Source organism: Ascaphus truei, chromosome 5 (assembly GCF_040206685.1).
Source record: "Ascaphus truei isolate aAscTru1 chromosome 5, aAscTru1.hap1, whole genome shotgun sequence".
In the NCBI taxonomy this organism is placed as follows: domain Eukaryota; kingdom Metazoa; phylum Chordata; class Amphibia; order Anura; family Ascaphidae; genus Ascaphus; species Ascaphus truei.
The window spans coordinates 292,296,842-292,321,718 of NC_134487.1; the positions used below are offsets into that span (position 1 = coordinate 292,296,842).

At 44.3% G+C, this 24,877-nt stretch overlaps 1 protein-coding gene across 1 annotated transcript; it reads right to left on the reverse strand.

Annotated features, from left to right (window-relative positions):
• Positions 1–1,394: 1,394 nt before the first annotated feature.
• LOC142496183 (cystine/glutamate transporter-like) lies at positions 1,395–23,175 on the reverse strand. The gene is made up of 12 exons (XM_075602671.1): positions 22,861–23,175; positions 18,520–18,646; positions 16,831–16,946; positions 15,827–15,952; positions 15,096–15,195; positions 14,024–14,068; positions 13,063–13,186; positions 12,192–12,295; positions 11,337–11,433; positions 10,161–10,310; positions 7,279–7,456; positions 1,395–3,753 (listed from the first exon to the last, which is right to left on the reverse strand). Exons 1-12 carry the CDS (start codon positions 23,081–23,083, stop codon positions 3,689–3,691), a joined length of 1,455 nt encoding a protein of 484 aa, XP_075458786.1. The 5' UTR covers positions 23,084–23,175; the 3' UTR covers positions 1,395–3,688.
• Between the last annotated feature and the right edge of the window lie 1,702 nt (positions 23,176–24,877).

The following is a 24,877-nucleotide window of genomic DNA, read 5'->3' on the forward strand; positions in this document are numbered from 1 at the left end:
CCAGAACATTTTGTTTTGTGCTGGGAAATAAAAAGTGCAGCAGAAAATGGGTTTTGTAAATAAAATATCTATAAAAAAAGTTTTTTGTTTTTTTTAAAGCCTACAATTCACACCATTTGCCCTCTTCAACCATGTCTTAACCCTTTCAACACTAGAGGGGCCAGGAACACAGTTCAGCACTGCTTAGTAGTCCATCATTGAAAGGCTTAATGGTGCTGGGTTAAGCCTTGTCCATATGTTTGGCCAGTATAAGCTAAAGGCTTGACTATCCTAAACACATTTGCATTCATGTCAGGTGTATTCATACATTTCCATAGACTGTTAAAAATATATATATATACATATATCACTTTGGTCAAGCCATAAATGATATGTGCAATTATTTGATCTAATAATTTCGATATGCAAGACCAAATTGAAACGAGTGTGGAGTTATCGCCATTGGTATAACAGATCTGTGTGATGGGCAGTGAGATACATTTCTTGGGTGGTGGTTGGTTGATTTTGGGATGACCTTCTCTCCGAACATTTTTTGGCTTCATCTGGAAAACGCCTCTCCGTATTCCTTTGCTTTTGTCTGTGAAATATTTGTCATTTATCTTGGTGCTCTAGACACAAATGGTGTTTTTGATGGAGTTTTAAAGAGAATCATTTCCTTTTGACAGTATTTTATACCAATCCTGTTCGCCTGCAGGCAGGAAAAAGTGTATATACAGAGACTACTTTGTATGTTTTTTTAATGTAGCTCTATAAGCACACAATGAACTTGGGCCACGTGGGTGCTTTTTCACATTGTATTGAATGGTTACACGTTACCTGTACTATTTTATTTCAATGAAATGTATTGCTTTTATATCTTTTTGCTGTCGGTTGTTCTTTTCTCCTTATCTGATTTCTGTGCTCACGGGTTTGAAAGTGTTAATATGAGATCTGTACAGAATGTGTTGTGTGAGAAAAAGAAAATTCATAATTCACTGTTTTGGCGTGACTCGTTTCTTTTATTTAGGAGAAAACACCGGGTGACACGCCGGGTTCTTGCAGGCCTGTCCGTGAAGGTGTTTTAACACTAGATAGGAAAATGTTACATGCTAACGAATCAAAGCAGCAGACTTGAGTCAAAGATACACATTGTAGATTTCTATCACATTCAATCTTGGCAAGATCGTGATCCAAACCCACAATATTGTATTTATATATTTGTGCTACTGGTAAAGAACATCAAATATATATCAGGTAACACAGAAGCCACAGTCCACATTAATTATGTAGGTCCTCTATATATCTTTTTTTCTTAGAAGTATTGGTCATTTAGTAACATTTTTGGCCAAAACCATGTCAACGTAAATCCTTTCAGCAGGTTCCTACACTACCAATTTTATACTATTCCCTTTGAATTTGTATAAATGGTATTTATGAATGCCAGTGTTTTTTTTTTTTTAATAAGCCATTTAAGCATTCTAGCGCAAGCTAGCATACATTACTTTGAAGCAAGTAGTGGCTCAGTAAGTAAAGACACTGACTCGGTGAACAATGATGAGTTAGGGGGGTAGTCCCCTGGTGTTCTCTCCTTGTGACCTTGGGCAAGTCTCTCTGTGCCTTCAGCACCCTGGATAAGGGCGCTATATAAAATAAATTGTCATTGGGGAAAAAAAAAAAATCTTTAATTCAAAACGCCTTCCACTTCAACTCTAAGTCTGAGTAATGAAATATTAATCATTAACATGGAAAGGAAATAGAATACCAAATATTACAAAGGTCTGCCGTTTTATGTTTCTCCAGAAGGATTTGTTTTCGTTCGTTTGAACTTGGTTGTCTCTGAATAGCACAGCTGGGAAAGTTTTGCAAATGTGTCATAGTGGGTAAGAGGGAAATGTGACGCGTACATGTGAGACGGGGGAACTGGATGGAAGAACTTGGATTTATTTGTGCAAGTCCTGTATTCACTACAAAATTGCTGTAACATGTATCCCTCTTGCTTTCTAGGCACCTTTTCCCATCCCATAGGTTTATTCTAAAGAGCTATGAATTATCATAAGTGGAAAGTTTGTTTACTAGAGGAAAGTTAAAGTCTCGCTTTGGTTTCAGCTATAGTGAGATCAATTAAAGGGCCAATCCCTCCAAGGACCAAAGTATTAAAGGCAGTGACATGTTTAAGGGGTTGTGTAAGTATTTTTTAAAGCTAGTCTATAAGCCTGGTGAGCTGAAACTTGGGAGGGTGTTGATGCTCTCTGGCTATGTCTTTTTAACTGACACTGGGCCTTATTCTACATACACAGAATTGGCCGTTCAGGGCATTTTCGATCAAAATCTATATTTTGTTTTATGGGAATTTTTGGGGGGAGGGGAGAATGGTCCCAACAGTCGCTTTTGTGTTCTGGATATAGAATTCAAACATCCAGAGCTCTCGCGTATCTTTATTGGTTCTCTGATAAGGACAGGGTGGGCTAAAGGTAAAGAAAACACTTGATTGATTGACAAACGTCCCCATTCAGAGGCCCTTAAGACGTAATTAATATCCAGAGAAACAAAAGATGCCAAGTCTTGAACAGTGAGATTAGTTTAAGGAAGCCAATTTGTTTGTGAATGTTTGTTTATAACAACAAATGTTTTGGGTCAGCTCTCTGAGATTGCACATTGAATCAATTTGTATGCCCCCTCTGAGTAGTAAGTGCGTCCTGCTGTATCTGGGGCTGTTTCTGCATGTTATGTTACCAGAGCTAGATAGGAGAGATTACTCCAGTTGGGGTTACATCTGAGTACGTCTAGATGGTTTGTGTTGTCAGTACGCTGTGCAGGCCATGAAAGACCAAGTACATATTTCAATGCCATTATTTTATTATAGTTCAAAGTGCATTCACAGTTGGCTTTCTGGTCAAAGGGAGATCTACAGTTGTCCTTCATTAGAACTCAAGTTATTTTAATTGCAATCTTTCCTACTGAATATAATGGCTTTCTTATATAGCGCAGACAATGTACACACCTCCTATATAGAATGTTTACTGACACAATGGGGGTTATTCATTAAAAACTCGATTGTGTCAATTGGGTCACTATTGTGTAAACTTTTAATTGCTGTTTCCATGCACTAGTGTCGGCATTGGAGTCTGCCGTAAAGAGAATACAATCTAGTTTCTGGTGAATGCAGCATAGGGATCTCAAGTGATTTTGCAACAATGTCACAAGGAGAGCTGACACTGGGAATCTAATCTGTTTAACCCTCTTCAAAGACGGTGGTTTTACCATGGGGAATTCAAGTTCTTCCTCCCTACAACTGCTTTTGGAGCTTAATATTGGGCCTTGCACTGAGGAAAGCTTAATTGGTGAGAATCTTGGAATAAAGGCAAGAGCCAAGTACAACTGAAAGCGGCTACAGCAATCTATCTTTCTCACACCCCTAATCCTTCAAGAATATATATATATATATATATATATATATATTATTTCTGGAAGAAAGTCAAGATGGTGTGCACAGATGAGAATGCAGACTTGGAACCTTGTAAGTTTGATTTATAAGAAGTGTCCATATATGTTTAGGCTGCATATTGTAGAAATGTGCAACTGCATCAGTACTTGACCAAATACCACAAGTTTATCAACAGTAAGTGGACAATATGCACATCTTGAGTACTTGCTGGGACGGTCAACAATACGGAGTTGACATGGAAATACTCGAGTGTAGTGAACTCCTTTAGTAAGTTTGTATTTCTTGAGGGACCACTTCCATAAGTACTTGTAGCTTCACAGTCAGGCGATCTAGAAATAATGGAAACAAATATTATATATAATTTTATTTTTTAATTATGTTCTGATGCCAAAGAATATGTTTCATGGGTCCCAGAAGTATGGCAAGAAAGGGGATACTTTTGTTGGAAATGGCTTGCTCCCTGTATTGGTTACAATTTCTAATCCATTTTAGTGATCTTTTCTGCAGAATAAAACTTTTGATCCATGATTGAAAATTAGTACATACTGTAACTCAAAAAAGGTATCGTATTTGTGATTAGATGTAGCAGTGATGTTCTCTGCGAACTGACTGCCAGTGATTACAGCAGCACTACTTTTCTGCAGACTGCTCTAACAGAAATCTGTTTCTGTACAGAACACCAACATCTACAATTCAGAGGGTCTCTCTTGGCTACAATGGCAGAGGAATTATAGCCAGTTCCTAATTACGGTCAGGGGTGAGCAAACTTTTTAGGCCGAGCCCCCCTTTTCATCCATGAAATTCCTCGGGCCCCCCTGCCTGATGTAATCAAAATCACATGAAAAAAAAAAAACCTTTATTAAACGGTATACAGTGTAAATACAAATATGTCTAAATACTTACATATTTCAACAGCTTGAACGTGTGTGTGTGTGTGTCTCTCTGCTGCTGAGCGCGCTTCAAAGTCGATTTTGTTTGTCCCCCCAAGCGCCAAGCTTGGGGGAGCGTACGTGCAGAAAGGCAATCCTTTTGGGGGGCATTCATCCACCTCTTTTCTACCTCCCTTCCCTCTTCCCCCCCCCTCTTTTTTTTTTTTCCTTCTCCCATTTGCTTTTGTATTCTCCCTGCTCTTTGGCTTGCTGTCTCCAGTGTCATCCACACTCCTACCTACAGTATTATGTATTATTTTTTTTCTTCCCGTTTTTAATGTGTTTTTTCACTTTTTTAAATTTTATTATTTCTGTACATTCATAGTGTGATTGATATAGGTGCAGCCTACCCTTTGACTTGCAGAGGATCGCAGCGAAGCAGGTTGCCAGCAGAGGAGAGCAGGACCACAGCGCTATTGCAGGGCAGACACCGGAAGGAGGGGCGTTTGACATCACAGTGCTGTGACATGCTCCTCCCCCGTACCGCCGAAGCCCCCGCGCACGTGTGCATGTACACCCCCCCCCAATCACGTGGCCGCCACCTGTACTATCCTGTTCGTCTGCCCGCGTACATCTTCTTGGCTGCCAGCGCACAGCTTTTTTGCCCTCCTGCGTACAGCGTCTGCCAGCCCGCGTACACCAGGTTTTGCTGCACGCCACATGCGTTCCCCCTAGATAATCTTGCGCCCCCCAGTTCAGGCACCGCTGCATTCAATCACAACACTCACACACAATCACGACACAGACACATACTCGTATCACAACACACACCACAATCACAACACAGACACAATACACACAATCACAACCAACACAGACAACACATACTCAATCACAACTAACAGACACAATCACAACCGACACAATACACACAGCACGCATAATCACAACACACGCATAATCACAACCAACACAGACACAACACAACACAATCATAACAGTCACACACTATTATCACGAACAGAAAGTGTTGTAAATATCTTGCACTGCTGGGGAGGTGGGCTAAAACTGCTAAAGAAATCAAAGGATGCTCATCATATTAAAACTCATTAAAATGGCCTGAAGGGTTGAATAATAAAAAGGAAAAAATAATACAGTCGTCACCAATACTACTAAACTGATTTATTTAAAAAAAAAAAAAAAAAACCATAAGATTTCAAGTTTTGCTACCTTAAAGATAGTGAGGATTAGTAAATACACTTTTGTTGGTCACATTCTACAATCTGATTTTCAGTAACGTTCTTTTTCTCTCCAAGCCAAATTTTCTGATCATAAAATTAGCTCGCCACGCCGAGCAGTTACACAGTTGTAAAACAACCATTTGGTTCCCTAGATCAGCGGTGCGCAAACTGGGTGGCAAGCCAGATTATTTAGGGGGGCGCAAGCGTCGTGCAGCAAAACCTGGGGGCGGGCAGATGCTGTGCACAAGCGGCCAAGAAGTTCAAGCTCCATGCTGCTGTTTCTGTGTGCTTGGGGCTGGGCCTTGCTGTGGGGGCAGGGTTTCTCTCTGCACACAGATAACCTCTTCCCCCCCCCCCCCCTGTCTGTTTGCAGTAGCACACGGGGGACCGGAGCATGTTTGTACTTTCCCCCCCAGGTGAAAGTGTGTCTGTTATGATTGTATGTTGTGTCTGTGTTGATTGTGATTCAGTGTGTGTTGTCTGTGGTGGTTATTTGAGTCTGTGTTGGTTGTGATTGAGTATGTGTGCTGTGTCGTGATTGTGTGTGGGTGCTGTGATTGAATGCAGGGGTGCACAAGATTATCTAGGGGGGGGGGGGGGGGCGCATGCGGTGAAACCTGGTGTGTGCTGGCCGGTAGATGCTATGCGCAGGAGGGCGAAAAAGATGTGAGCGGGCGGCCAAGAAAATGTGCGCGGGCGAACAGGATAGTGCAGGTGGGGGCCACGTGATGGTGTGTGTGTGCATGCGCGGGGGCTTCGGAGGTACGGGGGAGGAGCACGCCCGAGCGCTGTGATGTCCAATGCCCCTCCTTCCGGTGTCTGCCCTGCAATAGCGCTGTGGTCCTGCTCTCCTCCGCTGGCAGCCTGCTTCGCTGCGATCCTCTGCGAGTGAAAGGGTCGGCTGCCACTATATCAATCACACTATGAATGTACAGAAATAATAATAATTAAAAAAGTGAAAACACAACATTAAAAATGGAAAAAAATAAATAATACTGTAGGTAGGAGTGTGGACTACAATGGGGATAGCAAGACAAAGAGCAGGGAGAATAAAAAGGGAGAAGGAAAAAAGGGAGGGGGAGAGGGAAGGGAGGTAGCAAAGAGGTGGGTGAATGCTCCCCCCCATATTTGTATTTACATTGTATACTGTTTAATAAAGGTTTTTTTTTTTCATGTGATTTTGATTACATCAGGCAGAGGGGACCCGAGAAATTTCATGGATGAAAAGGGGGGCTCGGCATAAAAAGTTTGCTCACCCCTGACCTAGATGTGGATTTGGCGATTTCCATCCAAAGTTCATCTTGTGTTTATACCATGGTAATATATGGAAGTGTGTCGGTTCTTGGAGACCAGCACATATTTAAGTAAACAATGTTGGCAAGAGAGTTGTGTAGAGCAGCGGTGCGCAAAGTGAGGGGCACTGGATTTTTTTTGGGGGGGGAGGGAAGTTGCAGAGGCCAAGCGCTCTTCCCCAAGGCATTTAAATTAAATGCTGGGGGATCGCGTGAGGCCTCTGCAACTCACTTACCGTGGTTCAGCCGCATTGCTGTGACGCGTCACCATGGCAACGCGGCGTCAAATGATGCTGGAGTGACGTCACGTCACGTGACCCCGCTGCGTCATTTCACGCTGCCAAACCAGGCAGGGGGGCGCAGCTCCAAAAGTTTGCCCTCCCCTGGTGAAGAGAAGTGTCAGAAAGTGCAATATGAGGTAGAATTGAAGTGTGGTCCCACTTTTAACTTACTGAATACATCCCTCCATCGCTTTGGCACTCTTGACTTGGGGATTGTTAGGTAATACACTGGCAAACCACTCAAGGTGATGGCACATCCGATGCCTGTATTCACAGGGTCCGAGTAGAGGGACATACCAACAATGAATAGGCATATTGTAGTAAACAGCAGTGGTATGATCAGTGGGACCTGAAACATGTATTCGTTACATGCTAGTCTCTGCTTACAGCAAGCAAACAATAATAAAGTGATCAGTATAGTAATATTAAACACTGCCAATGCATATGGATGGTTTAGCATGCAAGGATATGAGATGGACACAGGGGCGTAGCTGTAGCCCATTCTCTTTGGGGCCCGCACTCCCCCCTCGGTCAGAGGCCCTACTGACTATACCTCTCTTCTCCCCCACATAGAGGCGGGGGGCTGGTGGTACGTGGCGGCGGGCTGTCAGAGATAAGCAGAGGAGCAGCTGGCAGAGGAGTTAGGAGCTGCACGGAGGCAGAGTAGAACGGCCAGGGAGGAGCGCGCCACAGCAGTCCGACCCGGAAGTCTTTCTTGCTTCCGGTACCTATGCTGCTACAGCGCGCTCCTTCCTGGCCGTCCTACTCTGCCTCCGTGCAACGCCTAACTCCTCTGCTTAACTCTGATGGCCCGCCGCCACCGGAGATCTGGAGCAGGGGGAGAGACTTGAGGAGAGAAATCCTCCAATTTACATTGAGGCAAAATTTTGTCCTGAATCTATGGAATACGTTTACTTATAATGGGGGCCTGAAATTGTTTTTTTGCCCGGGGGGGGGGGGGGGGGTATAGGAGTGAAAAGTCAATTATTCTTGTACCAAATGAGGTCTAAACTTTCTACATACAACAATGTAAATGCACAATAATTGGTTTAATACATAGCATCCTACATCTTACTCCTAAACCTTGCTCAATATGTATTCATAACAGCAGATCATTTAGTAAAGACTAATTGGTATATTTTTCCCCCCCCTATTCCCAGAATTTAGTTTGAATGAATTCTGTATTACCCCACTCTTGTTTATCACGACCTTGAATTTTCTAGTCCTATAAAGCATTACAAGGCCCTAGAAATACTGACCATCAGAAGGATTGGTGGCTATTTTTTATTTTAGCATTTCTTGGTCTCTATCAGATCATAAGATATAATTCCCTACTGCAGGGGCAGCCAACTCCAGGCCTCAAGGGCCGCCAGCAGGTCAGGTTAAGGATATCCCTTCTTCAGCACAGGTGGCCCAGTTGAAGATTGTGCCACCTGTGCTGAAGCAGGGATATCCTTAAAACCTGACCTTTTGGTGGCCCTTGTGGATTGGAGTTGGCCACTCCTGCCCTACAATATCATGTATTCTACTCCTGGTATGTAACAGTGGGTGGGGGGGTGGGGGGGTGGGGAATCTGGATGGACTGGGCGCTTCCCAATTAATATTAGATTGGTGTAAATAGTGACACACCTTAGATACACAAAATAAACCTTACACCACAAAGTGATAATAAAAATAATAGTGTACAAGTGCAGCTCAACTTCCTCTGGTGGGACAGTTCCAAGTCCCAGGATGTAGAATTTTCTTTTCTTGGGGTTGAGGAGGAGCGCAGGATAAGCTCGTGATATGTGAAAAAATAAAAATATATATAGTGCAGATGGTAGATCACTGCTAAAAAGATAATCAATATATGAAATGAACTCACAAAAATCGTATTATATTACTGCATGTCAGAGATCCATCTCTCTCTGACTGGAGCCCTTTGTGTAGCTGGGGTCAGGATGCCTCTCAGTGGAGTGGATGATATGCAAGTGAAAGAAACCACAAATAGTGTATACTGTATAAACTATAAATATGTATTAGTCACAAATATTAAGGAAACTCAACATTTTCCATAAATTCAATGGGTGGTGGAGAGAACCGCCGATAGAAGGGTGGTGAAGTGTAAGGCTGCTGCCCGGTGCTTCACTTTCACTTACACCTCACAGTGTAGTTCCGCATCAGTCTCTGCCGTCGCGTCACTTCCGGTTTCGCGTCACAGGTGAGGGCAGGAAGCCAAAATGGGTCTGTGTCAGCAGTAGATTGCCAGTCCTTCAGTGAGCAGATTCTCTCCAAACTCTAACTCTACGCGTTTCGCACACTGCTTCGTCAGGAGTAGTACGCGAAACGCGTAGAGTTAGAGTTTGGAGAGAATCTGCTCACTGAAGGACTGGCAATCTACTGCTGACACCAGACCCATTTTGGCTTCCTGCCCTCACCTGTGACGCGAAACCGGAAGTGACGCGACGGCAGAGACTGATGCGGAACTACACTGTGAGGTGTAAGTGAAAGTGAAGCACCGGGCAGCAGCCTTACACCCCACCACCCTTCTATCGGCGGTTCTCTCCACCACCCATTGAATTTATGGAAAATGTGAGTTTCCTTAATATTTGTGACTAATACATATTTATAGTTTATACAGTATGCACTATTTGTGGTTTCTTTCACTTGCATATCATCCACTCCACTGAGAGGCATCCTGACCCCAGCTACACAAAGGGCTCCAGTTAGAGAGAGATGGATCTCTGACATGCAGTAATATAATACGATTTTTGTGAGTTCATTTCATATATTGATTATCTTTTTAGCAGTGATCTACCATCTGCACTATATATATTTTTATTTTTTCACATATCACGAGCTTATCCTGCGCTCCTCCTCAACCCCAAGAAAAGAAAATTCTACTCCTGGCTTGTAGAACCGTTGGTGACTTATTTAACTACTCCTGTATCCTGCTAATCTGAAGACAGAGATCTCCGTACAATGTCTTTCATCCATTCTGAAGACCGCATTGCTATGTTTTCTCTTTCCAAACTGTTGTGCGCATCATCATTTTTATTTTTTTTTTTTTTTACCTTGAACGGCCGGGGAAGCTCAGGATACCTTCGACGATGGATAATAAGTCCAAGGGTAACCAATCCCATGAAGAGCCAACGAGAGAAACTGTAGAAATTCAAGAGACCATAAAGGTCACCAATAGATATCATCAGGAAGACCAGTGGCATCTGGAGGAAGAATGAGGCAACATGTAGGGTATGTGTTAAGACGACAGATTCCCGATGGGAGTGTAAGTCACTTCATGTTTACACGACATACATTTAACGATAGCAAGAGCCCAGGAGTAGCATGTCATGAATGTCTCTAAAGACGGGATGCCCAGATTGGTATGATTTGATGGCGACAGAGTAAGGATCCTGTAGAGCAGCGGTGCGCAAACTGGGGGGCCCGTGACTTTTTTTGGGGGAGCGCGGCTCACTTACCCGGCTTCCATGTCCACTCGTCTCCATGACAATGTGGCGTCAAATGACGTGACGTCACATGACCCCGCGGCATCATTTGATGCCCGTTGCCATGGAGACGCGGCGGCAAATGACGCTGTGGGTCATGTGATGTCACATGACCCCGAGGCGTCATTTGACACCGCAGGGGGGCGCGACACAAGGAGAACAGGCAGGGGGGGGGGGGCGCAGCACAGGAATTTTGCACACCCCTGCTGTAGAGCATGTAATGGTTCATAATCACCGCCTGTACTAACGAGGCAAGGAAAGAGAACGAGGTTAGGTCCACTCTGGATCTAAATAACTGCCTCGGGTGCACAGAGATTATCCCCCGTTGGGGAGACCTATAATACAGGACACATCCTCCAAAAGCAAGAAGGAACCTGCACTCCAGAGATCTTCATACAAAAAAGATTTTAATCCACACAGATCGACGGCTCGGTCAAACGCACTGACCTTTGTCAAGATCTTGCTGTTGGAGGATGTGTCTTCCTACCGAGTCTAGGGACACCTAACGTGAACACCACCTGGATAATTCGAGAGGAAGGGAACTGCTGTATAGTGATGTTCTGACTTGGATTTCCATGAATAGAGCTGGACTTGTTTTTTTTTTTTCCCCCCACAACTACTAGATTGAATTATATCTGCCTGTGTGTGTGATTCTTGCTGAGTATCTTCTGCACTGACCTAGAATACTTAAGCCACCAACACTTATTAAAAAGGTCAGCGAGTTAAGGTTAAGCGAGTATTTACCATTAGCAGCAGGGCTGGGAGTGGGGTGTTTCTTCTGATGTGGATCATGGAGAACAGGGGAGGCCATTGTCCCTCTCTGGAGGCTGCAAACAGCATCCTGGCATATGGAAAACCATAATTTAAAGAGTGTCCTACAAGATGGGCCATTAATGGTGACGGTTCCAAAGTGCAGGGAAACCGTCATAGGCGGGGAGACTCATGCGTGTGCAGCCAACACAGCATAGGCAATTTCCTCAAAGTGCAAGTGTCCTCTAGGACAGAGGTACAAAGTAGCGCTCTACTCACAAGTTCACAATGCAACTCTTCATTTCTTGTGACAGCCAGGAACAGGGGAGGAACAACGTTTCAGGTCCCATATGGATCTTTCATCCGGTGGGACCTGATACTTGGTTTCTCCTCTGTTCTGGCTGTCACATGAATAGTGACGCCACTTGAAATATAATTCAGGGGTGTCGTTTCTTATCCATTCAAATGTTTTTCCACTGACCAGATATCACTGACACATGCATGAACACAATCTACATTTTAAAATGAACAGAACGATATAAAGGCGCCTGTTCTAAGGGGAAGTATGCAGTGGTGTGCCAAGATTGCTATTGCAATGAAACAATAAGGGAGCGAGCATTTGTTGCGTTTAACTGTATATGTATTTATCTATTTTTTTGCAGTGTATCCTGAGTCCTAAAGACCACGTGGGCAGGAGCTCACAAAACAACCACAGTTGCTAAAAGCAGATTTTATCGCAATGTTTTACATTGATAGAGCTGCTACGTTGGTCTTTTTCTCCTCTCGCTGTTTTCTGACCTTAACTTCGCCCTTTTGATGCGCAAGACTCTTTGTCCGAAATGCTGTTACCTTGAAGATGCAAAGATGCCTCCGTTCAAAGCTCCGAAACATGACAGCGCCACCAGGATCGGGATCACTGATGAGAATTGTTTGAGTGTGTGTTCGGCGAAAGTCTAAAATCAGACGTCAAACACAGCATCTTCCAGTGAATGGCACAGAACAGTGGAAAGGGGTCAGTAAAATATGTTCTTTGTATAACAAATAAGGATGGAAGGACCAACCTGTCATACATTGCATGTGATTTAGGCACATATCTACTAAGCACTGCTAAGGCGCAAGACACCTGGCCCATTCAGTGTCGAGGGTCTTATGTAATAGCAGCACTTAGTAAATAGGGGCCTTAATGCATTGCAACATTAACGGTGGTGGAAATTTCCAAAGCAATCTACCCTACAGCTATTACATGACTTCAAGTCATGGGGACAGAAAAAATCCTGTTCTTCTAATGCTTTTTTCCCCTCAGTAGGCAAACGGTGTCAAAATTCCCAGAATGGTGTGAAGTAGGAAGATTGTAAGTCTTTGCGATGTGGAGCCAGTTCAAAGACTTCAGGAATGCACTTTGTAGTATATTAATCCCAATGATAAAATGTTACCGGCCGGAGCACTAGGCCAGGAGTGGCTTACTTTAGGTCACATTTTTAAGAATTCCCATGCTTCAGCACAGGTGGGTGTCAATGACAGAGCCACTGATTGAGTCACCTGTGCTGATGCAGGGATATCCTTAAAACCTGACCTGTTGTTGGCCCTTGAGGACAACAGTCAGAAACCCCTGCACAAGGCACTGGCTGCCTGTACTTTTAATCATGTTGTATATAGTTCTATCCCAGAGACAATGGTACATTTATAAACGTCAAACATTGAATTCATGGTAAATGCTCACCACCGCCACGGCTTCTGAGGCCAGAACTTCATCAGCCGTCAGTATGGTATAGTAAGATACGTTGGTAAGGAGGTAACCAATCGTAACAACTATTAGGGACACGATCACGGTCAGAGGGATGTTCCTGTCAAGCACAAACATCCTTTATATCGGTCCCCCATAAATGAAGGTTTAGCAACACATTAGTACATTGTCCTGATTGTATGGTGAAGAATATAAATAAAGTTTTATTTAACCAAGTACCAAGAAGACACAAAATAATCCAGCCCGCATGGAACTAGTTCTCGGCGCTGTTAATTCCATTAGCCAGATTTGGCTGCCTACATTATTGAATGGCTGTATGCATTATTTTATCAAGTAACGTATCTTGCTTGTGACTTTATTCAACGAAATACAAAGACTTTATCTGAGATGAACACCCTCTCTAACCTGACCCTCAGTACAATTTAGTATCCAGTATTTAATTTGCTGTATATTTGATTATATTATGTCACCTAGCAGTCAACAAATCGTTGGGCTTGTTGTACAGGTTTACACATTGCATTCAATCTGAACCGTTTCAGTGTACATCTGCGTCGCCCCAAAGGCGGACAGCCTTTGGCGCAGCTAAAGGGTGTGAGCCATTTGCGGCCATTTGCTGTTGTTTTGTGATGTTAAAGCTGCTCTATTTCAGTCTGAAACTCACAAGCCCTTTATCCCCTGTACCCAATTTTCCAACTCTATCTGTCCATGAAATGTCTGTGAATTGACTGTACAGTATACCTGTGTTCTTTTAATGTAACCACGTATTGTTATAACCTTGTGCCCAGGACATACTTAAACGAGAGGTAACTCTTAATGTATTACTTCCTGGTAAAACATTTTTATAAATAAATAAATAAATAAAACTATGTTAAATTAAGGCAATGAATCAATATCATACCTTAGTACAAAGTATTGAGCATTATTTGGGGTTACCTACCGCTCAGGGTTTATAATTTCCTCGGTAACAAAATTAACATAAAACCTGCAATGAAATTAGAAAAATGGTTTTGGGTGAAAGGTGCAAATTTATTATAAGCACAGTGCATTTGTGAGATACAGGTAAACCATTCTTGAAGTGAGAGGCACGGTACGAAAACAAGATTAGCTAGGCTACTAAATGTATCTGGGACTGGTTAAAGATAGCTCTGGTAGATCTTAGATGGTTGAGCAAGTTGATCTAATGTAGGGTGACCACATAATCCTCATTACCAGAAACGAACACTCATGGTTCTATATCTCATTGTAACCCCCTTTCCCTACGCCCATGTGAAACCGCGGGCGATTACTCGTGCTGCGAATACCTGTATGCTCACAGGAGGCCTGAGCTTCCGCTTCTGGGAGCCTGGAAGTGGTCTGCGGTGAATCTCCAACCGGAGGGTTCCACCGCTGTGCTGCCACGTGCAGCTCTTTCCCAAGGCCGCAGTCTGCTGCGTGAACATCTGTCCACCAGCACAGTAGAGCTGCTACAGGTCTAATGGGAGGGTCCCTATCTGAGGCCTTCCCTACAATACTCCACTATGTGGGGAGCGGGCCTAACTGGGGCTTTCGGGCAGAGTGTGGCCTAGTCCAGGGGCTTACTGGCTCCCTGGACGCATCGGTCCTCTCTGCCGGCAGCTGCAAGACTACCTCGTGTTTCCAGCCCCAGAGGATATCAGGAGTCTTTCTAATGGCCGCTTGCTCCTGATTCGTTAAAACGGCCCATGTGACAGACCCAAGGATTCTGGGAAATGTAGTCCCGAAATACCAAAATGGCCGTCACCACTCTTCCAGATCGCGCGGAGGTCTGCCAGCTAAACAGCTGATCAGTCTTCTGCACCGGAGGCAAGGTAGGGGACCTTGCTACATCAGTAAAATTGAGGGAATAAGACAGAACTCCATGAAAATAAGAAATGTAAAACCTGAACTGGGTGAGTGTGCTCCCAGAAATCGGAACCAGTTCATCCTGCTCTAACGTGGGATTTCTTTAAGAGGAAATGTTTAAGTAACATAAATATGAAACAATAACCTACCAGCCTCCAAAGGCAAACATGCCAGAGTAGAAAGCCAGGGGGATTTTGTCCAGAGCCAAGGAAGTTGTATCAAAAGCATCTTGGAAGTTCTCAGTGTGTCCTGTGATAAAGTAAACGAGATAATCAGGTCATCGCTTTGGGCCCCAACACGCTCAAGGCTTCCTACGCTGAAGTCAGAAAGGTTCCATTATGTATCTCTTTATGTATATCTTTAATGATATATCACCATTCATGTACACAGCACATCACAGCAGTAATATACATGACATAATAATGGGGAGAAGACGCGCTTTCAGACATAAAAGTAACACTAGGAAAGGGAGTCCCTGCCCCGAAGCGCTTACAGTCTAAGTGGGGAGAACGGTAAGTAGAGAGAACTCACAGAGACAGTAGGAGGGTGTTCTGGGAAGTGCATGAGATGTGTAGTAAAGTGATTCTTGCAGCAGCGTTTAAGATTTGGCTCTGAAGCCTCCAATCTCACTCATGAAGAACAATGCTCTTTGCCTGAATATTCTGTTATTTGTGTATAAAGTAGATCAGTAAAATCATGGGGTTTGCGGAATCCATGAGTAAAGTGATACATAGCTGAAGAAAAATTCTTGCTTTGAAAGCCAACAACAATTATGATTCATATTCAAGATGTAGTTCAAAAGCAGTCAGCCCAATACATTATGTTGAGTTATCACACGGAGTCCCCCCCTTTTTTTAAACCCTATGCTACTTTTGCTTACCTTCAGATAGAGCTATCATCCCGGGAACTATAATCAATCCGATTGCCAGCAGCTTCAGAACTGCAAAAACCGTCTGCAGATTTGCTGACCAGGTGACGCTCCAACAGTTGAGGGCAATGATGAATGCTAAAGAGAGAAGAAGGGACATTCTAAGCCAGCCACTATTTGTATAATTATTATTATGAATAATATTACATCGTTTTAAAATGTGCCTGATCCAAAGGCCAAGCTCCTCTTTGCCTGGTTTAGCCAATATTTAATATTTTGGTCCCATCATATTTGGGGTAAAATAAAATTAGCCAGGAACATCATTACTGGTTAATCAATTGTCCTTATCCAATATGCTGAAGACCTGAAATAGTCTAAAGCAGGAGCGGCCAACTCCAGTCCTCAAGGGCCACCAGCAGGTCAGGCTTTAAGGATATCCCTACTTCAGCACAGCTCAATCAGTGGCTCAGTTGTTAACTGAGCCACTGATTGAGCCAACTGTGCTGAAGCAGGGATATCCTTAAAGCCTGACTTGTTGGTGGCCCTTGAGGACTGGAGTGGGCCGCCCCTGGTCTAAAGGGAAAGACAGCATCGCAGCATATTAAGTAGCAACGTAGGAGGGGTAACACATTGCTTCATTTAACAACCTGCTTTTTAAGCAACATCAAAAGTGCAACGATATACTTTTTCTACAATAAATAACACAATTGACCTTTTAACAATGTTAGAATTCCCTCCAAAGTGTAAACGGGTTCAAGGATGTCCCCTCGTAACCATCATGATGTTTTTAAAGCAGTGGGATATTTTCTGCAAAATAAAATGATAAACTAAACTGACCCGCCACTGCTGACCATGTTAACGATCGTTACTTGGTTTTATATCAGCAATCGTCCTATTATCTCATAAGAGGCGGGTTCCACGAGCCGGGTGGTTTTGCGCACTGTCGGGTCCCCCCTGTTAACGTCCATCACCGGGGTCCATTTCCCTAGCCCCGATGCAGGGTTGCGGTTACTCACTTATTCCGATGGTGCTAATGAATTTGACAGCCAACGCTGGTGCGTGGCACGGCACAAAGACTGGTTCAATTAAGTAACGTCCAAACGCTAAACAAACCACAGCGATGTTTGCTGGCCTGGAAAACACACACAAAATGGGAGTTAGAGTTGAACCCTGGCCTTAGGGCGCTGTCACGTTAAGTCACTGACTGGAGCTTCGTGGACCGGACCATAAGGCCGCGACTATAGTGGCCGGGCGACGGAGCGCATGACGTCACTCGTGCGAAACCTGCACTGAGGGACGGGGAGGCGTGGCTGATGCGTGGCCGTGACGCCACGTGAGCGGTTCACCCTCATTGGCTGAAACGCACACGTAACCCGCCCGTCGCGTGGAAAAATTGTTTGCCTTCTCAAGAATCGTGTGCGCTCGATGGGCAGCCTCATAGAGAAGAGGTTAGTTGTTCGCACCGCACGCGCGCACACGTGCGCCATCGCTGCCACTTTGATCGCGGCCTAAGTGGGATACGGGGAGACTTGCAGAGACAGTCGAAGAAAGTGTTAGCGCCGTGGATGGCGGTGTGTGAACATGATGGTTGGTAGGAGTCTGGGCAATGGATTCCAGCAGGTAATGTTCTTACTTGGCTAAAACGGTTGCCATCACTTGCCCATCAAACAAGAGTGCGACGCACGGCGTGAACAGCGCCAATAAAAACCGTGAGAATCACCGCACTGCTGCCTTTGGGAGTTGCCATGCATTGTAAAACCAAGATTTACATGACTCTCCGGCAACCGAGGGGTTACAAAAATCAACAAAAGTATAAAAATGATCCATTTACCACGGATGTCCCAGGTGTGGCTTCTGTAGATGGTGAAACCTTAGACAGGGTAACTGATTGAATTAATTGTGCTTCATATAAAAAGATCACCTGCACGCAGATGGGTAAGCAGCCATCAAACAATGGCATTGCTGATACACTATACAACCACAGTGTTCAGAGCGTAAATGCCTTTTGTGCTTGGAAATTTCCAAACCCATTGTCCTGTAACCGTGACCGAGTTCTGTCACCAGCAGCAGAATCAATGCTGGAAACGGGATAATGAAAAAAATATAAAAAAAATTCTATATATTGGACAGTACTCTGTGGATCTAATTTTAGAAAAATCTGTATATTATTTAGACTTTAAAAAAAATAGAAGACTGAGCCACTGATTGAGCCACCTAGGTGAGATCCTGAAAACCTGACCTGTTGGTGGCCCTTGAGGACTGGAGTTGGCCACTCCTGCATTAGACCCTGGGGGGGAGGGGGGGTGGTCTGTACATTTACAAGGGGGTGTGGAGAGTGACGGGACAAATATGCATTACACACTGAGAGATGCAGAAAGTGACAAAGGAAAAAAAAGAGCTTATACTGTATCAAGTGAGAGAGAGCAAGAAGGGAGGGGGGGGGAGGGGAGGGTGGAGGGGGGGCAAGGGAGAGGGAGGGAGGGAGGGGGAGGGGTGTGTGTGAAAGAGTGAAATATAGAAAGAATGTACGTTTCTCTTCCTTTTTCTTTACATGGGATTATTTTGTCACCTAAACCTTGGTCGTCGTCTTGTGCCAACCAAACACAGGTTGGGGGGTCCCATAGCAAATTTAAATGCTTTTGGGGTCCCAGTTTAAAAAGATTGGGGACCACTAGAGGAACCTGCCAAGAAGCTGAGAATCTCACCGGATCATGACAAATTCAGCCCACAGCCGTAGGAACGCCGGCACCGGTCCCAGAGTCTCCAGGAGGTAAATGTAATGTCCCCCAGACTTCTTGATGCTAGTACCAAGGTCAGCATAGGAAAGGGCACCTGAAACACAGCGGCACAAAGGAGAGATAAGCAAGGGCGTCACTGCCACCCACGTATTGTACAATCACGTGCTGCTCAACTATGGCAGGCAGGCCCTTCCCTCGGCCATATGCTGCTCTTAGACAAACACTAGAAAAGATGCCCCCCACCCCCAATGTTCTGTCGTCCCCCCCCCCCAAATGTTTTTGCCAAATCTTTTTCCTTCTAGGTAGGAAGCAGGGGGTCTCGGGAGCTGAACCGCATTCATTTCAGCGCCAGGGACCCCCTGCTTCCTGAGATCCCTCTTTTGAGAGTCCGGTATCTCCTGCTCAGGTTTAGCTGTCCCATCACATGGGCCAATAAGAAGCTGTGATGTCATAGCTGGCTTCCCATTGGCCCAAGCCTGAGCAGGAGATACCGGCACCCCCTACGGAGGTAAGTATCTCAGGAAGCAGGGGGTCCCCAGAGCTGAAATTAACGGGGGTCAATCCTACATATGTTAAAAAATAAAATAAAAGGAAAGCAGCAGTGCTGTTACTCTCTCCCTCTTGCTGACCCCCTGAGACCTGCCGCCCCCAGGTGGTGCCGTACCCAAGGTATGCCTAGGGATGGGCCTGATATTTGACAGGTGTTTATTAAGGGCAGAATTTGGGACTCGATATGTCAGGGAAGTGGCAGGAACTTGTATGCATGTGTCACGTGTCATTCTATCTCCCAGGCGAGTCACACAATTACAATACAGGGAGAAATCAAGTCGAAAGTGCAAAGATGAGACATCCTCGGGTCGAGCGTAAAAGACGAGACGGGGTGTGGCGAGGGATCAGAGTCGAGATATATGGGAGGTGCAGTGGTGTGCTGGGCCGAAAGGAAAGCAGGGGAACGTTTATACAGAGATCAATAGGAAGCAACACAGAGATTTCAGGAGGGCAGAAGCAAAGGCAAGCCCAGAAAAGGCCTTAAATTGACATTAGCCGCAGCATTGCGAATGGATTATAAGGGAGAGAGGTGTGAGACAGGAAGGCCAGATAAAAGAATGTTGCAGTAATCAACATGGGCAGAATGAGGGCGTGCAGTAGGGATTTAGTAATCAGACAAAGGAGCATATTTCTGCAATGTTGTGGTGAAAGAAACAGCAAGATTTAGCACTGTGTTTATTTAAGGGAAGAAATAGTGGAAGGGGTCGAAAGTAAAGCCCCCATGGCAACGTATTTGCAAGACTAGGTGGATAGTGGTATTATTGACTGCAGTGGAGAAGGGAACAATGGGGCCTGGATTGGGAAGGAGCTTGCTGATAGGCAGTGTGTGATTTGTGTCTGGAACGCAGGTGTAAGGTTAGTTGCAGATGTAGTTGTGTGTCAGCAGCATAGAGATGGTATCTGACGGCCAAAGGAGTTAGTGAGGCCACTCAGAGAGTGTATATTAAGAGACGAGTAGGGGACCTAAAACACAGCCTTGAAGAATACCAACAGAGAGATCCATAGAGGTGAAGGAAGAGTTCACACTGAAGGAGCGGTTGGAGAGGCAGGAGGAGAACCAGGAGAGGGCAGTGCTACGGATGCCAAGAGAGAGAAGAATATGCAGGGGAAGAGGGTGGTGAACAGTACGGGAAGCAGAGGAGAGGCCCAGAGAAGTCAGAATGGGGTAGTTTCCCGGAGATTTGGCAATATGGAAGTCATTAGCTAGTCTGATGAGTGCAGTTTCAGTTTAGTATGTTGTGTGGAAGCCCCATTGGAGAGGGTGAACTTTTCAGAATGGATACAGCACGGGGAACCTTTCCCAAAATGCACAGGCAGGACAATAATTAAAAAGGTTTATTACAATGGATGATGCAAGGCAATCTCATTTTCCAAGGTTGTGTGTTAAATTACAGTCTCAGCCGCCTGTACTTTCTTTGTGTGACTCAAGACACAATATATTTTGTGTCATATTTAGATTAGTGATACTAAGCTACAAGACGCCCTATGACCTAATGCATCTTACTTGCATCAACTGAGTGTAAGATGCTTTATGGCGCACTTAATCTGTGACCTGTGACATCTGGAAAGATCTGTACACTTTCAGTCCTATGAAGAACTCGAATATTGATCCTCTATAACATGGGAGCGCAATCTTTATCCCCTGCGCCCCCCTACCGCCTGGCACGGAGTGTGAAGCAGGGGAGCCTGGTTCAATTACCAGTGTCGGCTCCTTGTGACCTTGGGCAAGTCACTTTATCCCCCTGTGCCTTAGGCACCAAAATCCTAAATTGTAAGCTCCACGAGGCAGAACCTGTGCCTGCAAAATGTCTCTGTAAAGTGCTACGTAAAACTAGCAGCGCTATACGATAACATAATATTATATCTGTGATCGGGGAGGACAACATACTGTATATTGAGGCTGCGTAAAACGAAAAGGGTACGGCCATTGAACCCCTTCTCTGCCACATCTGACGGCTTGTTTAATAATGTAAGATTGTAACTGGCAAGGCGGTGAAAGGCCCAACGTTACTGAACCTACTGTACCTGCTGCTGACGTTAGAGGCTCATTCGGAGCAGAAGAAAAAGGCAAAAAGGAGGAGGAGGAGGAATGCAGCAATGATTTCAAAGTTGCAGTGATCAGAGTTTATAGAAGATCTCAAGAGAGGCAACTTTAAACCGCTTGTACAACACCCCCAAATGGCATCAATCTTACTGTAAAAATTTTTTTTTTTAAAATTGAAACATTAGGGCAATTTCAATAAAAACAATATCCAAAAAGGATCTGGTCCCCAGACACAGCAAGCTCCACAGCAGGGGGGTGCAAACTTTCGGTGCTGCACCCCCCCCTGCCTGATCAGCACCAGTGCTCGCACCCCCCCATCCCTTACCAAGGAACTGGTGTCAAATGATGCAGCGGCCTGCGGGTCATGTGACGTTACGTCACATGACCCCGCGGCGGCATTTGATGCCGCGTTGCCCTGGCGACACATCGCCCGAAGCCAAGGTAAGTCAGTTACAGAGGCCTCGCGCGCGCACGCTCTCCGGCATTTCATTTAAATGTTTTGGAAGAGAGCGGGGCCTCTGATACTGCTGCGCCCCCCCCCCCCCCCACAGAGGGGTGGAGCTGAGGAGCAACACCAGTATTCAGCAAGGTATAAGAAACAACGATCCGGAGGGGACTCCCAAAAAAAGAGATTTATTACAAGACGTGACCCAGAGAGATAAAATAATGCACTTACGCGTTTCACGCACACTGCGCTTGATAAAGCGAAATGCGTAGGTGCATTCTTTTACCTCTCGGTGTCACCTGAGATCCAGTAAATATCTTTTTATTGGAGTCCCCTCTGGATCATTGTTTTTTTTATACCTTGCTGAATACTGGTGTTTCTCCGCAGCTCCACCCCTCTGTACCACTGATTTCTATAAAAAATAATAATGGTGGATTCCAAATACGTGGGACAAGACTATCAATCTTTTCACGTCCAGGGGTGTCTTAAACCCCCAAATGCCTTCTCTGGTTGCTCTCCTAAACTATCCTGAGGAAGAGGATCCACATTTCTATTGAGCATTATTATTTTTTTCATTTACAAACGCTCTACATTTTTTACTGCCCCATTTAGAAGTTTTCTTTCTTCAAGCATAAACATTGCATACATCTTTTTAGAATAGGGTCCAAAATACTTTCCCCCAATGTTAAACAGGGTTATCATTTATTTAACAAAGAAAAATTGACACCGGGCGCTTCTAATAGTGAAATTAATAAATGTGATGAAAATATATAATATAATAACTGTGAACCTCAAAATTTATATATATATATATATATATATATTTATATATATATATATATATATATATATATATATATATATATAGCGAGTTAAATAACCTTCACCAAAAACCGTGGTACATAAAAGTGAATTGTGAAATACAAATGAATAAACAGCAGCTCTACACCCATAAAGGACTGTCCAGGTCCAGAAATCTTGAGTTGTCTTCCAGGTGGGGGGAGCGCTCAAATTCTCAAGATGATATACAGGGAAAAAAATGTAAAATACAATAGTGCAGACTGTATAAAATATATGTGCAAACAATAGTCTCTAAATAGGTCTCACTCACAATGAATCAAAATGTTATAGACGTATCAGAGATCCATCATTTATTTACATAGCACCACTGCTTGTCCCAAGGAATTTCAACCACTGGCCAACACATGGAAACATACTCTGTGCAAGAAAGCCTTATGGTGAAGGAAAACACACCTGACGAAGGACTCACCACACATAGAGAGGACACCACAGGCCAACCATATGATCAGTGACAGACCAACATTGCCGGAGTTCTTCAGCACCGCTTTGGGAGATATGAAGATGCCACTTCCAATGATGGTGCCAATGGTCAGGGAGATGGCCCTGAGCAGGGTGATCTTCTGCCGCAAATAAACCGCCCCATCTTGCTTCTTTGTGTCTCCATCTGGTGGGATTTCTTTAGATGTCCCCATTGTGTATAAAGCATTGGAAGTCCCAGCTCCCTTCTCCAGGTTGCAGGACTCGGCGTGTCTGCATTCGCCCCCTCCGTTTTCTCTCTGTTCATCTCCTTTCTGGGTTTTTGTAAACTAGGGGAGGGGGGGTGGGGGGGAAAGGATGTTTCCAATTAAAAATAAAATCTAAACACGTTCAGGTTTTCTGGCTTTGTTTCGCCTGCCCCAGATCACAGCAGCCCCTCTGCTGTAAGCTGGAGGTACAAAGGTTCAGTTTATCCCCTGTGCTGCATCCACAAAGCTTAGAAACATAACTGGACAGTGAGAGAGGTCAGCAACAAACTGTAAGCCACACACAGCTGTATACTGTATGTACTGTATACCGTGGGTAGCGCCTAAACAAGCAAATGTCAGCATTGTACAACAGTACTGGGTCTATGTGTTATCTTAGTAAAGGTGTGTGTGCATGCGCTGATCTATATATCAGGGGGGGCCAACTCTAGTGATTAAGGGTCACCAACAGGTCCGGTTTTAAGGATATCCCTGCTTCAGCACAGGTGGCTCAATCAAAATTACTGAGCCACTGTTTGAACCACCTGTGCTGAAGCAGGGATATTGCTAATACCTGGCAGGTTTGTGGCTCTTGAGGACTGGAGTTGACCACCCCAGGTATATATCATTGACTAGATCTGTGTTTCTTTTAATATGTTAAAGCGGCGACCCCCTACAAATATATATATTTACCTTAAAAGATTCTGGGGGTGCCACGGAGATCAGCCACGGAGCTCAGCCACGGAGCTCCCACCTGAGCATCATGGCTGGGCCATATCTGTAGGGCTATTTTTGTTGCCGAAGCTGAGTCAGCTGCAATATTGTCCTTCCAGTCACGTATTCGTGTTGGGGAGGTGTGGGGGTTAATTTAGTGGGAACAGGGGGGTCCCCGAAGGTTGGGGTAACCGCGTATCGTCTCCAAGGGACCCCCAGGTTAGGTAATGTAATATATACATATGTATACCCTACACAAAAATAGCAGCACAGACTCCAGCTTTTAAGCAGCAGTCCAAGCTGTCAATTTTTTATTTTATTAATTTATTATTTTTTTTTCCATTTAATATGTGCATCAATAGAATCCACACAGTGATACGTAATTCGCTAAGTTACCGATTAATCCATTGTCTTGTGATCGATCGGCGAAGAGTCGGCTCTGGGTTTCACTAAATGGCTGTCAGTGCAGCAGAAGAAGACCAAAGATGCAAAGTTCTGTGGGGAAGATCATGTGACCAGGCATTCACTAGATACAATTGGTGCACTACTAGAGAGAGGGCAGGGCTCAAAAAGGGGTGTGTCAGAGCCTAAGAAGAGGAAGGGGATGTGACTTTATAAATGGTTGCTATACAAACAAACGATTGTTACATTATAATACATTAAAAATGTAATTCAGAGTTGTTTTAAATAAATGCTACAAGTATTTTCTCATAGTACAGAACGGATTTATTAAAAAAAAACACAAGTGTAGAATATTGCTCGGTCTGCAGCTTTAAAGTATGTGTACTGTGTGTGTGTCTGTGTGTGTTTGTGTTTGTGTGATAAATAGCAGCCTGGAATTCTGGGCTAAGAGCTCTAGAAATCAGAGAGCAGCATTAGCTATTTTGTTGCCAGAGGGAGAAGCAATATATTCCATTTGTGGTTATAAATCATTTGCTACTTTTTGACATCTCTACGGATTCTTCTCTTGGCCTTGTCCAGGCGTGATAAAAAAAAAAGAGACATACATGCATGTAAATGCACACGCTCTAACACGCACAAACACTGGCC